The following is a 17,160-nucleotide window of genomic DNA, read 5'->3' on the forward strand; positions in this document are numbered from 1 at the left end:
GATTCTACAAAGCTTCAGAGCGCGGACAGCACTCGGAATCGTAGAAATGTGGCTCGAATTCCTTGCTAAAATATCTCTTTCTTTATTATCCAAGGTACTACTGATTAGCGGCAAAACATTACCCTATAGTCTTCGTGGTTGTACACAAAATATGCCGATTGCAAAGCGGAATGCATTGCGACCAACATGTTTGTTGCGTCCGCTGCACGTACAGCTGCTTTACCGTAACCTGCATACTTTAACGAAATCACGACTAGCAGTGGAATTTCCAGCAAAAATAACGTACATACGAAATGGAACTGGAATTTACAGCCACATTAATATGATTGTTGATGCGATTACTGTGACTGAACAACGTGTTACACCTACCAGTACGGGTTTATATAAGGAGCTGTTCAGCTTTCTGCCCAGAAGAACGCCTAAACCTATGAGACAAATAGTGGCGAATGCCAGTGAAATATCATAAGCGGAAATTACAGCCGTGTCGGCTGGACTCCAAACACATGAGGCTGTAGCGGTGGTGGCATCTGAAGTGATTTTAACTTTTATTTAGTTGAAAGAGAACACGTCTCTAGATGCTCCCATCACCACACTCACGGCACGTTAATTATACATACATACGTTTGGACAAGTCGATCTGAAGAATAAGAATAATGCAGTTGCATAGCCGGCTACACAACTGGTGGAAGTGAGGCAGTGGAGTCAGCGGATAGCGATCGAAGTGGAATAATCGCTATCCTCACTCGAACTGGTGAAATGAGAGGAGATAGCGAGGCTCCCACCTCGATCTAGCTCCAATGTCCCGCTTCGAACGCAACTGCTTACACTCACTTTGCACCAAACTTAAAGTTAGTGTAAGCACGAAGTTTGGTGCAAAGTGAGCAATAGTGTAAGCACGAAGTTTGGTGCAACTTGTCGACTCTTGGGTATGGCGTCTTTAGCCATTCTCCTGCTTCATTATAAGTCATATTCTTGAATAGGATAGAAATTACCTATGACAATTAGGGCGCCCACAATAATTGCGCAGAAGATGCCACCGACAACGAATGGCAGTATTCGGCAGAGTAGTGACGACGAGTGGAAGTATACCGGCGAGAAAGCAGCGAGCGACCAGTCAATTACTTCACATAATAAGAGCAGCACCTGTAATACATATAATTATAAGTAGTATTTTTTTTTGCACACACAAAGGTGCCGGTATTTGTGTTGCACCAAAGAACCGCGTTGCAGATGTCGATTGGCGGCAGCGCGGCATAAAGCTGTTTCTGCGCGCCGGTTATATTGGAACCACAGGGGAACGGTCAAAAGGTACACGTATGATGTGTCGCCAGGAGGCTAATGAGCGTCGTTAATTGCACCGCGCATCTCCTGATACCGTCATAATCGCTACAGTAGCCTGATTGCTCCTCTTCTGCTACGTCTTCAAGACGTCCCGCCCACATCACTCTCCCCTCCCATTTCGCCGCGTCTACCGCTCTTTCGACGATTTTTTTCGCCGCGCCTACAGCTCTTGTGATGCGCTTTTAAAACCGAACGGAAAGGAAGGTACCTGGTATTAGATGTTGTTCGAAGGTCTACATAAAGTGTGCTTCTAAGCTAATATAAAAGAAGGAAAGAATGAAATACGTTTGTATAAGTGATATGCCATTTAGAAACGCGAGTGAAAATGAAATTATCCTGTTTCGATTGTTAGGTGGAAAACACATCCATTTCTGGGAATGCAAGAGATGTTTCAAAAAATGTCCCACTGATCGGTGTTATGCTATCTTCTTTACTTTTTTCGCTTTCTAAGGATTTCTTCTTGCTTATCTAGCTGGACAAAACTGGCATCCAACGATTAACGAGGCGCGAATAATGCCTCGCAGACATACACTGTACCTAAAAGTATACCTCGAAGATATAAAGGTCTCGGTTCGCCACTAATACACCTAATCTGTCATATTGATTTTATGCAAAGAATAGATAGAAATGAAGTGATAAAACGCTGTTGAAAGAAGTTTATAGAACTATATAAAGTTTTATTCTATAAAACGTACAAGGAAGCACTGAAATATTTAAGTTACGCTCCATATAAACATTATATCTAAGTAGAATTTTGAAAAGGTAAAATGTAGAAAAGAGTTTAAAGAATGTGTACAAAGTAATAAGCGCATAAAGTTGCTGTTATTATAGCTGCCGCAGTTGAAAGTTGAACACGAATTCGTTAAATGACATCGTGACAAACACATACTTATGCACTGCTAGTTTATATCGAAGACATAGGGCATGAAATGTGTTAAATTATGAGATGTGTGGAAGTATATGCATGTTATTCTTTTCCCTGGAGCATCTTTTTGAGATACTTTTTACTTATGTAAAGTTACATTGGATAGAAAGATCTACTTCTCTTTTATTCCCAATAATATGCGCTTAGTTTACTATACCCGTACATCAGAATTCGCTTCGGCAATTCGTTTTTCACTCCACCTCTCTTCAAAATTCGCACTATCCACCGCTTCGTCGCGGCGCGAGCGTCGCGCGCGGCTTTGATTAGAGAACAATAGGGCAGCGGGGTGTAGGTGGTCGTGGAGAATGTCTAGCTGGTGGAGCGGCAACCGTAATTACGCGAAGGAGCGCGGTGCTGAAGGGAGGACAGGCGCGGTCAGCCGGTTTTCACAGGTACCTCTTGTCCCGCACCCTGGAACCACACAGAACTGCAAAGAATTCGACACGGTTACCTGGTGCAAACAAAACTTTGGTGTTGATATGATAGGAGTTCTTGATATTTTACTCTTCGTCTCATTGATCAGCGTAATACATATCTACGAAGGTCAAGGTTGTATATAATCCAGTTAAAATGAGCCGCAGTCAATCGCAACCTTCCATGCGCCTACACAACCGCACCACACCTGAAGTCGTCCTGACCAGGTTATATATGTAAACACTGATATTGCGCAGGGCGACTGACATGCGCCTCGATCCGGACAGGGCAGAGGATAACAAAGATTGCGCGTCAGGAGAAGGTGTATGTATTCCTGAGGGTTCTCTTACTACAACTCGCAACTCACTGCAGCTGAGGTTTCCTAGGATTTCCAACAAAGAAGAAGCTCAAATAGAAGTTTTTTCTTCATGTTTGCTACATATGTGCTCGGATTTAAAAACGCTTGCAGTAATTAATAGTGCTTTAGGCAAGTTCTCTGCTACGCAGATTCGTGATTGGAGAGTGCTATGCTACAGACATTGTTAAATAAGCTCAAAACTTGTGCATTTACGTACTGTGCTAAGAAACAAAAGGAATGAGAGCACCGGATAGCACAAATTTCTCAACTCTAGGGATTCATTTTTCAAGAAATTATCCTTTGATTAACGGACAACTCCTATTTCTCAATAACAGATCCTCCAATGCAGTTGGGTGAAGTGTAGGAGGGGAGGGCACTCAATAGCACTGTTATTTATGATTTTTGGAAGTAAATAATTAAATCAGTTGGAGCCTTGAAAAATAAGCTTTATCTGAGAGGATCTATGACATGTAAGCTAAAATTACTGGGAGAAAAAAGGAAGATAGGTTCTCCAGAAGTAAGAGCGCGGTTGAATGTCCCTTTCCCAAATGCATTTTCCTCAATGACTTACCTGCATTAACGGTATAGACGTGGAGATCACCAAAACTGCACCGCATTGACTTTCATTACTTCTATCCAATGCACCTGCTACTATTAAACACACGGCAATAATCTCATCGACCACGAATTTCACTAAAAATCACCAGTTATTCTTTTTTACCTACAATGTGGTCAAAGATAGTGATTGCTATCTTTGACCACGAATCTGCGTAGCAGAGAACTCGCCTAAAGGCATCACCTCACGAATCTGGGGTATGCCTATGCGGAGTCGTAGATTATGGAGAGAAGGGTCATTTCGTCCATTTCCTCATAATTGCCGTGAAAACGACCCAGAAGATGCGACTTCGAGCGTTCCGGCACGATATCTTCTACAACGAATTCGATTGGAGCTCGATAGTCTTATGCATGCGCAGCATCCGCCGTTTTTTACGGCAATTAGGAAGAAATGGACGGGACCACCCTCCTCTCTATAATCCGAACTCTCCACCTGAAATCCGCACCATCCCAAATTCGTGGGGTGATGCGTTTAACTCTGATCTTGTGCTGGAAACCATCTGGGAAGTGTGAAGCACGTCGCTGTATACGTAATAGTTTTCGCGATGTTGCATCATATATTACAATTTCTTCAACGATAATACCGCGTAAAGGTAGAGTTGGATAACATTCATCATCTTTTTTAAGCTCTTCTAAGATAAAATTTGCTGGGGTGCGTATCGTTAGGCACCCGCAGCCGATTATCTGCAGCCGGATAAGTGCCTGCAGAAGAAGCTGCGTAGGCCAGAGCAGGCATATCTTGGGCTACCTGTGATCACTAAGCCACGCCCATCCATCACCACATCACTGAGGTCATGAGCAATGTTTGTTTTGCAATTACGTGATAGAGTTGCCTTCTACGAAGGTTCAAAGAACAAAAAGGCAACAACGTAGCAACGTAGAAAGTGGAAGAGAACGTAGAAAATGAAAATGCTAAAAATGAAGCAAAAACGTAGAAAATTTGCAAAGTTGTATTTTTTTCAAAATTTGTATTTGTAAAGCAAATGTTGCAACAAATGCAAACATAGCTAGCTGAAAATTGAAAACGTTCCAAAATAAAAGTTAAAAAGTAAAAGTTAAAATGTGTAGAACCGAGAACCTGGTTTTTGAAAGATGTAGATGTGCGATTGAAAAAAACTGCATAGAAGATATGGATGTAGATTAGTATTTATACAGACTATTAAAGCCTTGTAAGATACTGCAGTAGTCTGTGAAATTTCGATTTTTTTGCTTTACGCAAATAAAACGTACAATTATTTCCTGTTTCTGGTATCTCGTGTGCAGTCGTTCGATATATCTTTATACGTAAACTATCGATACCCCATACGGAGGCGCTAGCAGAGATAGCATACTCCTGCGAGGCATGTTTTGCACCTCATTAGACTATGAGAGTCGCTGATGAAGGATGTGATGGGCGGGGCATGAGGCAAACGCAGCGCAGTGCTCTGCTGACATTGCGCAGCGCAATTAACGATCGCCGTTGCTAATCGTTTTCCCTAATGATCGGCTGTCGCGGCGGCTGCAAGTACCTAACGACCGCCCCCCAATTTGCTGGTGCAGGTGCTTGACATTCATTGGGCTTTATAGCGACTGATAATTTGGGCATCAACTTTTGACAGCGTATTTTTACTGCTGCCGTACGTACAGGAGAGGGTCGTTTTAGAGTAGGTACCTCGAGAAAATGAAGTAAATGAGTCATAGTGTGGTTGTTGTGGTTGGTAGGCCTTTTTGAGGATATTCGCTTGTTTGGGAACTATGCTTTTTGTGCGAAACGTCCTCAGCATCATACTTGGACTAGGGCCGAAGTAGAGTGACATAGATCATAGCATGAAATATGATCATTTTACTTTCATGGTGGATGGTGGTTTGTTTCGATTCTTGTCGCTTGCTTTTATTTTCTTTATTTGTTCTGGGGGAACTACTCAGGATTTCTAAGCTAGGAGACACTTTCGGCAGTTCTTACGGATGGCGTGGACAGAACCGAAAAATCGGGAGAAGTGTCAGCATTAAAGGCATCACCCCACGAATCTGAGGTGGTGCAGATTTCAGGTGGAGTATTCGTATACGGGATGGGAGACTACGGAAAGAGAGGTGATTCCGTCCATTTCTTGCCAATTACCGTAAAAAACGGCCCGGAAGATGCGGCGCGGCACAAGACAGGCGGTCTCCAATCGAACCTCTTGTACAAAATGGTGCGCCAAAACGAATGAAGCCGTATCTTCTGGGCCGTTTTTTACGGCAATTAGGAAGAAATGGACGGAATCACCCTCCTCTCCGTAGTCTCCCATCCTGTATGCGAATACTCCACCTGAAATCCGCACCACCTCAGATTCGTGGGGTGATGCCTTTAAGCGGATTTTCGAGGAGGAATTTTCTTTAGTCACCTATTTTAGTTAAAATGATGGCTTGCTGGCTGTTCCACTAGTAGCCGAACTAAAATTGTGAGGAAGGTTAAGGGGTTAATGGAGGAATTGCGAATACGATTGGTTATAAGGCAAAATATTGAGTTCTGAGGGATTTCGCACATTTCAATTTATAATCCAGCCGCATTTTAGTATTTGGACCCAAATTCAGTTATTAAATTTCTAATATTATTGATTCTAACGGAATTTCAATGAAATCTGGACAGTTGGATGAGGAAGTACCTGAAAATGTGCTGTACTTTTCTCTTAATCGAAACTGTACAATTACAGTAATCAGTAATATTGTGGACAGTATGAACAACAATGACCCGAAAATTATGTAGAAATAGAATACGATCATAAATATTCGTGAATGCAAATGATCTGCTTTGCCACAGTAGCCGTTCAGCCAAGGATTGATGTCGTTTCGATCGGTCGCAGGTCACAGTTGATGGCCAGGTCAGTCGGGCCGGATCAGAAGAGCATAAATTATTTGCTCACACACTTGGTGTGGGCAGAAAGACGCGCGCTCGCTGAAATTTTACGGTGGTCCCGATAAGCGGTGACAGAAGTACACAAGCGGGCTGATAACAACAGATCAAACATCCAAGTGGAACGGGTCGATATTGATCGCTCCGTGTGCAGCGAAGGAAGGAATGATGCGGTATAGTCATCGTCGTTGCGATTATGGCTGCTCTAGACGGCAACACAGTTTTTGTGTGTTATGTCATCATCGTAAGGGGGTGCATTATTACGAGTGAGTAATGCTCGCCGCAGTCGTAGTGACTCCCGCGCTACTAGCGAACAGCACCGAAGTTCCAACTGGTCCTCTTTTGCATGAAATTTTTCAGGAAAAATTGCTCAAATGCGAAACGAAAACTAACACTACTTTCTCCCAAAAAAATTTCACCTGAATAACGATCTTTCGCCTAAAATAGTCATCTTTTATTTCTGTAGGGTTACGGCTCAACTCATACTTATATACAGTCAGTCTAAAACACGTCGCGTTACGTCCCCAATAGAGGCGGGGGCCGACTCGCCTCCAAACTCCTCCAAGCTCGACAACCTCCTCGTAGTTCTTTCTTGTTTTTTTCTAAATGTTTTTCTCTTTTTTCTATAACATAATAATTTTTCTATATATTTTCCATAATATTGCACGAACAGGCTTGAATAGTCTTATCCACGTTCTCTACCGTTAGTTTTGTTGTGCTTCTAATGCACCTTCACAAAACACTAACGATGGTCGTAATTTAGTTTGACTTATAACAACTTTCTAAGAAAGGAATCACATTTTTATTGTACAAATATCACATATTTACAGGTTCTCGTAATAAATTAATGAATTGCGGGGAGAAAAAACAAGGGAAGTCAGAACCACTGTGTAGGAAGGCGAAATGAAAGGAAGGGAAATAAAACTGAGGTAAAGACAAGAAAAATTCCTTCCAGCATACATTAACATGATGCGTCAAGCAAAAGAACACATTAAAGCCAGGGTATCATGAAGCTGACGTAGTTGGGAAACCTGCGAGAAAAGTTCGGGATGTTGACTACGAATATGAGCAAAGCACCGCTGTTTTCTCTAATCGTCCTGAAAAAGGCGTGATAACGGCATTCACTCCTGCGACGTACGTTAGAACGCGAACTCTTTCGTACGTTCTGGTCTCCTCTCCAACCGTTTCGTTGGTCTTCCTTGTATAGGCTAGTGAGACGGCCTCACTTATTTTCGACTGCCAACTCGTAGACGCGGCTCGCGCCAGGGGTGAAGTGTTTTCGCGTGCCTGGTAGGAGCAAAATGCACTTTCCTATGCCGTTTCTCAGGACGATTAGAGGGAATCGAACGAGGCAACGCTAGTGCTCGTGATCTACACCTCGAACTCTATACCAGACTTATCAATTACTTCAGTCTCCTGATACACTGTCTTTAAGCAAGCTCTTCTTCGAAAACAAAGTTTGAACTCTGAGGTTATGAAATTCTTCTGTATATTCCAGGAATGTAATATTTAAGTCAAGAGCGATGGAGAAGAAAGAAATCATGCAATGTTTTCGTAAGGCAGGAAAGAGAATATCCATGTTTAGATACACAAAAAAAAAGCGACAGCAATATGATCTGACTATGTCGACTAAAAATTATCCAGTATTTTTCTTTGTAGAAAAAAGACATCAGTTTACAAATGCGGGACTCAGCTATTGTGATAAGTAAGAACAATCTATATAATGTGTATCTATCTCTATATAAAAAGGTAACAGACTTATACCAATCAAGCTTACAAAGCAAATTTGATGAAGGAAAGGAGGAAACAAAAGAAAACACTTAATCAAGTCCGTAATAGTCCTCTCCTGACTTGCGGTAGAGATCTGACTACCATTGATAGGCATGTACCAAAGGTTATGCGTTAAATTACAAAGCACTTAACACTACCTGATCTTACGGCAACGTTTCTAGAAAACGATAGGTTTTCTAGAAAAAGTGCCTTTTTACAAATTAAGTTGATCACTGCTACTCAGCTGACATCCTACATATCGCATCTATTTCATCTTCTTTCTTTACCATATCCTTAATGTATTGATTGACATATAGAAAAGATGGCGGAGCCGGTTGAGCGGCTAGATAGAGTAGATGTACTGATATTGGTAGAGTGACGTCATCTCCTAGACGTGCCACTACGACACTCTGGAAAAGAAATCGTATTTAGCGGAAAACTAAAAAGAAATCTTATTCCTAAAAAAAACATATCTATATGAAGGGATATGGAGATGGATGACTTAGAGAGCGACAAGTGCTAGAGCTTAGCATTGGGTGACGGACTAAGAAAACTGTGTGATCCGAGCTGAATCAGATGTTCTTCAGTCATTTCCGAGGCCGGGATATAGTTACTGCACATATGTGTGGATTCTGCTAGGTGGTTCACAGCATATTTAATGTATTTTACTCAATCAGTAGCAGCACTTCATATAGCACATCAATCAAATTTAAAGCAGTTAAACAAAACTACGAAATCATAGTGCATCGGGAAGCGCTCACCTGATCCAACCTCAGGACTATGCTCTGTTTGGTGCTGTCAAAGAGGCACGCACCGGAACTATCCGAGATTATCGCTCTGAAATGAAGAAATCAACTTTAGAATTATCTAATTTCCTAGGAGTTCCGTATGGCCATTTCTTTCCAACACTACTGCATTCCGAATTCACCAAGAAACTTTTATAGTGTTCCCTCCTTTTAATAAAGTTACAAAGAGAAATAATTCTGGAACGAATACAGGATAGGAACTTGATAACTGAATCTCCCACCTGTAATGAACGACCCTCTCACTCTTCAGATTGATCGAATATGGTGTGGCTTGACTTAAGCAGTTCCTTTTCATTGTGAGAACCCTAAATGAGAAGCGCCCTTCTCACAGTTTCTTTGTGAATATATACGAGTAGCGAACAAAGAAGATAAAAAAAGAAAACATACCCATGCGACATGTTCATTACTATATCCACACCATTATTGAATCCAGTCCACCTCCAGCATTTCTAAACAGTACATTATTATGTCATTAAAAAAGCTATACCTATTTCATAACGTACCGGCATGGTATCGATTAACCGTCCGAGCCGTAGTGAATTTACATGAAAATCGTCCATAGACAACTCACTCACTCTCAAAAAGCAAATTTGAGGGTGTTTCTTTCCGCTGATGAAAAACAAGGAGAAACAATTAAAGGAACCAGGAGAAATATCCATGAGATCAACAGAGGTCACACAACTTTAGCTAACAAACCCGTACTGAAAGAGATGAGAAAAAGCAAAATGTTTGAAAACAAAGATTACGAGTATGGGTGCAATTTCCAAGTTTGAAAGCCTTACGCTGTTGGATTCTCTTCGTTGTTCAGTGCTGTCTTCCACTGATCTACCATAACAGCTCTCAGCACCTCTGCAGGAATCAAGTTATCGTTTTCCACAGCGTTTAAACTTGCTTAAAAGGATTCAGACTAAGATTCAGGAAAATACAAAAATTAGAGCACATCACATGACCAAAGAGCATGTGAAACGAACCCAAAGTAGTCGTAATATGGTGTAGCCTCAATCCCGCAAATAACCCTGCATGTCTTACGAATAGTGAACCTTCCGAATAACAGGCGAAAGTTTCTTTCATCTGGCGAGCAAAGTCGCTGTCAGGTAATGCAGCGGCGTGTGGCTTCTCCTTGAGAAAGATCCACTGCAAATGAATTCGCTAATAAATTATGGAACGAGAAGAGATTATTCGTACATGAACTGCCTTTACCGTCTTTATCATTTGATAAACGTCCATTTCCCCTTCCATAATCAACAGTTCAGAAGAGGAAATCAAGCGAACAAATGTGTCCTCCCTAAACTTTGTATATTAGCAAATTTACGGATATCTTATCATTTCAGTGCAAAGAAACGCATAAAAAATTCTAGATGGAACTTACTTCAAATCCTTCAAATGTTCTTTTGACTTCATGAATCTCCAGAAATTCCACTTCAATAGATGATATGCTCTCTTTGTCACCTTAAGCAGTGCTTTGCTAAAGAGGATCTGAAGAAACAAGTAGAAAGGCTAACCTGCGGGAGACCATACATTTCCGCCAGATTCAGATATCGAAGAACATTGTTGGCAGAGAGATTGTCTGCCATCGCATCACCGCATCGCTCTAGGACGCTTTCCTACACGAGCAAAATTGTACGTCTTCATCAAAAAAGGCAGCTTGTAAATTTGTAAATAATTAATCATTTCAAGGACCAAGTGAAGTTCCTATAGCAGAGTCAAAACGACACTAAGCGCGGTGGAGCGTAACGGTTAGGATCGAAGACAGATCTACCATCGTTCTTCGCTGCAGTTAACGATGGTCCAACCTCGATTCCAACCTCCATCGCGCCGCCTCGAGCGGAATTGCTTACGTAACTGCACCGTGCTTCATGTCGTTTTGACCCGACTATACATATGTAGTCCCGAAATTCGTTACCCAACCCACGCATAAAGCGTCATTCCCGGTGACACATTTTCGACAAAGAATGTAGCCTTATTTTATGCTTACTCTAAATGCAAAGCTACAAGCGAGTGCTAAGGACACATTTACAGATAAAAATCTAAAGTTTTACACGAAAGTGCTTCCTAGAATTGAACGTGTAGGCCATTAAAATATCCAATACTAAAAGCACCAGCTCAAGAAAAGATTTAGGTAAGAAAAAAGGAAAAAAAGTGAAGAAACGGAAGAACTCACCAGTTGTAACACTGATGCTGCTGACAATACTCCTTCAGCATTATCCAAGTCAAGTTCGATCTGATTATGGTACAATGAACCCAGAACAGCATGGAGACCTAAAAAGTTAGGAGATATAGCATAGATGATATATAGAATTTTTCAACTCTTACAGCTCCTAGATGTAATCGAACACTATTTTTTTAAAGGAGGGTTCAGCAATAACAATAGAAGGAGTCATCAGGTTTTGGAACAAATAAGTTCTAGTTGTCGGCTGTGCTTGTAACGAGTCTCATCTCATCAACTTTTCATTACAAAAAGAAAAAATAGAAGGCAAGTGTTTATAAGATGTCTCATGCATTTCTAACAGTGTGGAAAACTAAAATTGAAAAAGCTGACCTTCTCGTGTTACGTTTTCATCGGGAAAATCCAAAAAGATAACGTCCTCTTTAGAATCCTTCCAGTTCCCCTGCATAAGAACCTAAAGGAAATATATCATATAGGCTACCATATTAACAAGAGAAAGAAAAAAAAACAATAACAAAAGTGATACCTCGAAATATTTACATTGCTGCAAATACAGCTTATGCAGATGCCAGACGTGACCAACAGCATGGACTGTCACATCAGATCCTTCGCCCTGAACTGGAGGAGTATCAAGCACGAATTAACTGTAAAATGAAAATTTCTTCATCTTTACTGTAAGAAAACAGACTGCAAACAAAACTCAGACGAAAAATGTCCGTAATAAAGTGAATATTTTTGCCACCAATACTACTATTCCAGGGATTATTAACTTTCTCCTAAACATTTTCTTCTGACATTCGGAAAAAAGTGGTGATGAGGGGTGACCAGAAGAATACGAAGATAATAAATGACAAATGTAATGGCTCCAACGTTTCTCGATCATTATCAAAATAAAGAAGAAATATGGCAATTGGTGAAAAAAGCCCAAACTACAAATCTCTTTCACCTGTAGAAATAATCGTTCATATACATATTTCGCAGTGTCAAGCTTTGTGATCTTCTTTGGAGGAGTTTCATCGAGATCGTCTTTTTTTCTTTTTCGTGAATTCGTGCCGTCGACCGATGAATCTGGTGACGAATCATCATAACCGGCGAGCCGGTCAAGGGAATTCCCCATTTCTAAAACAGTCATAGAGAATGCGTACGATTTAATATTAAAGAAGTTTATAAGACATTTGAACGAAGACGCTTGAAGTCAACAAATGTCCCGAAAGGAAGATTTCAAGTAGATGAGCAAAAATATTTTAAATGGAAACAGAGTTTGCAGGAATAATAACGCCAAATCGAAACAAAACAAACAGCTGAGCAATCCAGTCCTTCCATGGAGAACTGCGGATGAATAGGATAGTGGAAAATGGAAGCGCTGCTATATGCATTTGGCGTAAAAAAAAAACTACAAGAAATCCGAAGGCTACCAGAAGCACGATCGAAGAGCATTTTTGGCAAAGCGTAAACGCCGATCAGCTGTTGTCCGCATGCTGCGGAAAGCGACGTCGCGCGCGACATGTTTATTGCTTTGAGTTTCGATTCCGTCAGTCATTTGCGATCGTATGATGGCTCCTATTTGTTGTTTCTACGTAAGCAGCCCTTCTTCAAATACGGGTTGTTACTATACCTCAGGTTTGTTGAGACGCCGGTTTTTTTCAGACTTTCACATTTTTCACAGAAATAACTGTAAATGTTAGAATTATCAAACAATTGACACAGAAAGGAATACTTTTTTCGTTATTGAATATTTTCAATTCTACAGCGAAGCGGCAAAAGCACGACGTATCTCCCTACATCTTCTATATTTCCAGGATCACAGTTCTTAGGGGTATTAAAGCAAGGAAAACTTCACAAGTAACACTAGAACGGTGGAGTTAAAACGATTTGGAGCCCAGTGCCCTCGCGGGGCGGGCGGTGGGAAGCCTACACATCTCCGTTGTCCGACTGGAGCTAGTGAGCTTCCCACCTCGAGCGTAACCGCCTACGCAATTGCACCAAACTTCAGGTGTTGCGTGTTGTAGCGCTCGATCCTATCTTTTTTATGTAGAAATATAGATCACAAAACGGGAAGCAGATTAATTTTTATTCTTGGAAGAAGAGCACTCTTATAGAGATGTTGTGCAACTCTTTTTCCTTTTTTTCTCCAGAAAACTTGGAAAATTTGCGTTTCAGCCTTTTACTTTACTTAGCTTTATTTAGCTGGAGGAAATGATGTGTGTGTTGCTTCGTAATTATCTTTGACTCAGTCATTCATAGTTATGTAAGTGGTTATTCTATTATATCGAATTATCACCACTTAAGGTATAGTAGGGTGAAAACGACATGAGGAAGGGTACAACCTCATAAGCGGCTCGAAGCGGTGCGGTGGAGCGTAGTGGTTAGGATCGACGGCGGACCTCTGCTACCACCGTTCACAGTTGCAGTTCTCGATAATCTCATCTCGATTCCAATTCCGCTCCAATCTTACGCAATTGCACCGTGCCTCATGTCGTTGTTTCCCGAATATATACAAGAATTACACACGTCTAGCGAAGCAGTCGTGTGTATTAATGCGCCTTGAGGTTGTTCCTATCCCTCCTACACTAGTTTAATCGAGGACTGTTTCAGAATATAATTGGCATCATGTCCATAGCAAAATTCAATTGCGATTATACAAAATCATAGATCCACGCTGATTTTCCTAATAGCAGCCTAGAAACGGATTACCAAAGCTGACCAATACCACCACCGTATTTCTCACCTGCGAAAACCTCTACACAAGTACCCTTGGCAGAATACCTGATCAGCGCAGAATGCCATGAACTTTTATTGAGAAATGGGCCGTTGCAAAATCTTAGGCCCACCTGAGATATTCCCAAGACCATGGTTTTCTCATGCAAAACTGGGTATAAATAGGTCAATAACACAGCATAAAGAGTAGTTTTCATCGTCTGGTTCAATGACTAAGTCCACCAAGCTTTCTGCTTATGAACAAGCTCAGGTCGATGCCCTTCACGCAGCCGGTCTTTCAAACAAGAAAATGGTTCAACCAGAGCGATCTTACAACTGCATCAATCATTATCTGAAGAACATGGGAGCCTACAAAGAAAAATCACTATCGGTCGTCCAAGAAAGTTATCTAGAAGGGATGAAAGTCGCCTGAAAGAGCCGGGTGGCTTCCAACAACAGCGAGTCCACTGACAGTCTCGCCGTCGTTTTGATCTGCCTGTATCGAAGTTGACGGTGCCACCCAGCTTGAACCGTTGTTCTTACATCGTTTATCAAGTTATGCAACGTGCACCTCGTTTGCAGGATCAAGCGTGTAGTTGGGAAAAATCCCTCCTAAAAACGACCTCCCCCCCCCCCCCCTCGCAGACCCTCCTAAAAACGACCCGCTCATCTCGTTCCTATCAGTATAGCTGCCCACACAGCAATCAAAATTTGGGTATAATAAAAAATTTAAAAAACAAATAAACGCCTAATAAATAAATTAAAACAATACGATATAATAAATAAATAATAAAGTTTTTTTAAAAAGTAGTGCTACAAGTAAAACGGAATATATATTGTAATACAGCGATATTAATAGAATAAATAATAACTAGAAATTATATGCTCATGTTAATTATATGTTCAAGATGCCGCGTGACGTGTGCCAGCTGGAAGAAGATCAAGAAAAATAATCGAGGTAGAAAAGCATTCAACCTCTCGATGGACTGATCTAGACAAGGTTAGAATATTGTGTTTGATTTTCTGTAGAATTTCTGTAATAAGGTGTGTTCCAGGTAGCTCGTATGGAGATGTGGAACAGTACAGTGAGAAGACAACAGAGGAAGATGTTTATTGGAATTTATATACACAATAAATTTCATAAATATTTTTAATTTTTTATGTCGAGCAGCAAAGACCTCGAGCGAATAGACTGCTCGAGTAGCTCTTGATGTTCCTGGACTTCGCGGTCAAGCTTCCTTTGCTGTTTCGCAGCGTTTCGTTTCACAGCCCAGGTCTGAGCAGAAATAATGATAATAGCAGAAAACATTTTGCAACGAATTTCAAAAAGCTCACAAATAGACTGAAAAAAGTGTTTGCAAAAAAAACCCTTACTAGATCGTTATCGAAGCGAGGAATCCAAGTACTGCGAAAAAAATAGTAGTGGATCGATCAGAGGGTGGCGCTGTCGTCGTCGTCGTCGTCGTCTGAAGTTGAGATGTGAGCCATTCATCTCTCAACTTTTTCTTCTTCGCCAGCCACTCCGCTGAAGGTCTTGGCCCGGAGTTGAATTCTTTAAAACGAATGAAGCTCTCTTCAGGAGTAAGGGCGGAAATATCCTGGTACATCTGTAAATACTGCAATTAGTGTATAAATAGATCCAATAAATGATTATCATTAGGCGAGAAGATCAAAAAACGTGTCAAGATAATAAAGAAAGACTAACTAGGAGGCAGTCAGATTGTCGAAGATGCTACCGGTAGGTCGCGACCCATTGCACATTGGCTACTCACCAAAAATATCCTCCAGGTATATTTGCTCGGATTAGTGCGAGGTAGACGTTACTGCAAGAATTAGAAAATTAGTGAGTCAGTACATATGTAGAATATAATTTGAAAAGATAAGTGAGCTCTAAATGTGTATTCGGCAACACAGTTGTACTGTTTGACGTTGATAAAGAGAAAGAGGAACCACTTTTTTTGCAAAACGAAAAAACAGCTGAAAAAGAAGGAACACCTTTCAAAACAATTTTTACACTATTTCCAATTATTAGCAAACAATATTACTCATCGACAATGGAAATGAACGGATGAGAGTTCGATTCCCGCCGGAATCTAAATTTTTGCAAAACCGAAAAAAAATCGCTGAGGAGAACATTTCACCGGCAATTTTTTAAAATTGTGTTTAGAGCACTGTTTGCCACATACAAGTGTTATATAGAGGTTATTTTAGCGATTAAAGCCAGGTCTTAATTGGAAGTTACTGCTGGACAGGTCGGATTTTGTTACCTTGAAATAAACATGAATAACTCACTAACGAAGAGACATAAGAAGATAAAGCTGGCTGCGTTGTGTAGAGGAAGATTTGCGCTATAAAACGGTTAAAGAATCTTTTGTAGGGACCCTCTGGTTTTTTTTGAAACCTATTTGAGAAAAAGTTGAGAAATTTGGCATTTTTCTCAACTTTTTCTCAACTATCTTTTTTTAGAGAGGAAAACTACCTGTAAAAAAGCAAAAAAAATGTGATAGCAAAAATCTTCCTCTACAACATACTTCAAACCGAATTCGTTTTTATAAACTATGAGCAGAGTTATGAAAATTTGTTCGAAGTCACACAGATTTTGACGTGTCGCCGAAAATCTGAGACCTCGCTTTTTTTTCCCGTTGCGAGGACGCGGTAGCGCCGTTGAAACATTCGACTCTATATTTGGATAGAGCATCAAGGAAAACCCTTGACTGCAAATTTTGGCCTCTGTAGGTGTTCTGATTCTCTCAAAAGGTAGTTGAGAAAAACTCGAAAATTTGAGGCAAAAATTGGGATTTTTCTCAACTAGGTTTCAAAAAGACTAGGAAAACTAGAGCCACCAAACTTTGTAGAAATATAGAAGAAATCTCTCTCTACAGATCGCAGTCAGCTTTATTGCATAAAATTCACTTTGAACGTAGATATTCAGAAACTCGTGGAGCCTACTTTGTACTAATTTTAACTCTAATTGCGCCTGTAGATGTCTTTTTTTCGCTCAGTAGCAGCATCAGAATTGCTTTTTCGACTGAAAGTAAGGAGTTCCCTCTTTTTATCCTAACTTTTTATGCTACAATAGTTTTCCTCAACTGCAACCGCGAGTCTTCTTCAATCGTTTATTCGAATATAAAAAAAATTTATTTATTCTATATCATTTATTTTTATATTAAACAGAACTCAATTACTGAATATGCA

General features: G+C 40.6%; 2 protein-coding genes across 4 annotated transcripts; both read right to left on the reverse strand.

Annotated features, from left to right (window-relative positions):
• Nucleotides 1-14: 14 nt before the first annotated feature.
• RB195_001858 (uncharacterized protein) lies at nucleotides 15-15,274 on the reverse strand (the record flags this gene model as incomplete). 3 transcript variants are annotated; one of them, XM_064198829.1, is made up of 21 exons in its annotated part: nucleotides 15-65; nucleotides 123-299; nucleotides 370-527; nucleotides 993-1,143; nucleotides 3,610-3,731; nucleotides 8,552-8,705; nucleotides 9,057-9,132; nucleotides 9,323-9,406; nucleotides 9,489-9,550; nucleotides 9,605-9,677; nucleotides 9,884-9,992; nucleotides 10,073-10,235; nucleotides 10,302-10,386; nucleotides 10,471-10,550; nucleotides 10,604-10,705; nucleotides 11,263-11,360; nucleotides 11,641-11,722; nucleotides 11,795-11,881; nucleotides 12,215-12,387; nucleotides 13,973-14,034; nucleotides 15,144-15,274. In XM_064198829.1, the coding sequence occupies 21 exons, from the start codon at nucleotides 15,272-15,274 to the stop codon at nucleotides 15-17; spliced, it is 2,280 nt and encodes a 759-aa protein (XP_064054710.1). The 3 variants fall into 3 exon arrangements, with proteins under 3 accessions (XP_064054710.1, XP_064054712.1, XP_064054711.1); XM_064198830.1 differs by lacking the exons at nucleotides 13,973-14,034; nucleotides 15,144-15,274 and having other exon boundaries at nucleotides 12,215-12,385; XM_064198831.1 differs by lacking the exons at nucleotides 370-527; nucleotides 13,973-14,034; nucleotides 15,144-15,274 and having other exon boundaries at nucleotides 123-229; nucleotides 12,215-12,385.
• Nucleotides 15,275-15,338: 64 nt separating this feature from the next.
• Nucleotides 15,339-15,572, reverse strand: RB195_001859 (uncharacterized protein; the record flags this gene model as incomplete). Its single annotated transcript, XM_064198832.1, has 1 exon — nucleotides 15,339-15,572. One exon carries the CDS (start codon nucleotides 15,570-15,572, stop codon nucleotides 15,339-15,341), a length of 234 nt encoding a protein of 77 aa, XP_064054713.1.
• Between the last annotated feature and the right edge of the window lie 1,588 nt (nucleotides 15,573-17,160).

This window comes from Necator americanus, chromosome IV, assembly GCF_031761385.1.
Source record: "Necator americanus strain Aroian chromosome IV, whole genome shotgun sequence".
NCBI classification, from domain to species: domain Eukaryota; kingdom Metazoa; phylum Nematoda; class Chromadorea; order Rhabditida; family Ancylostomatidae; genus Necator; species Necator americanus.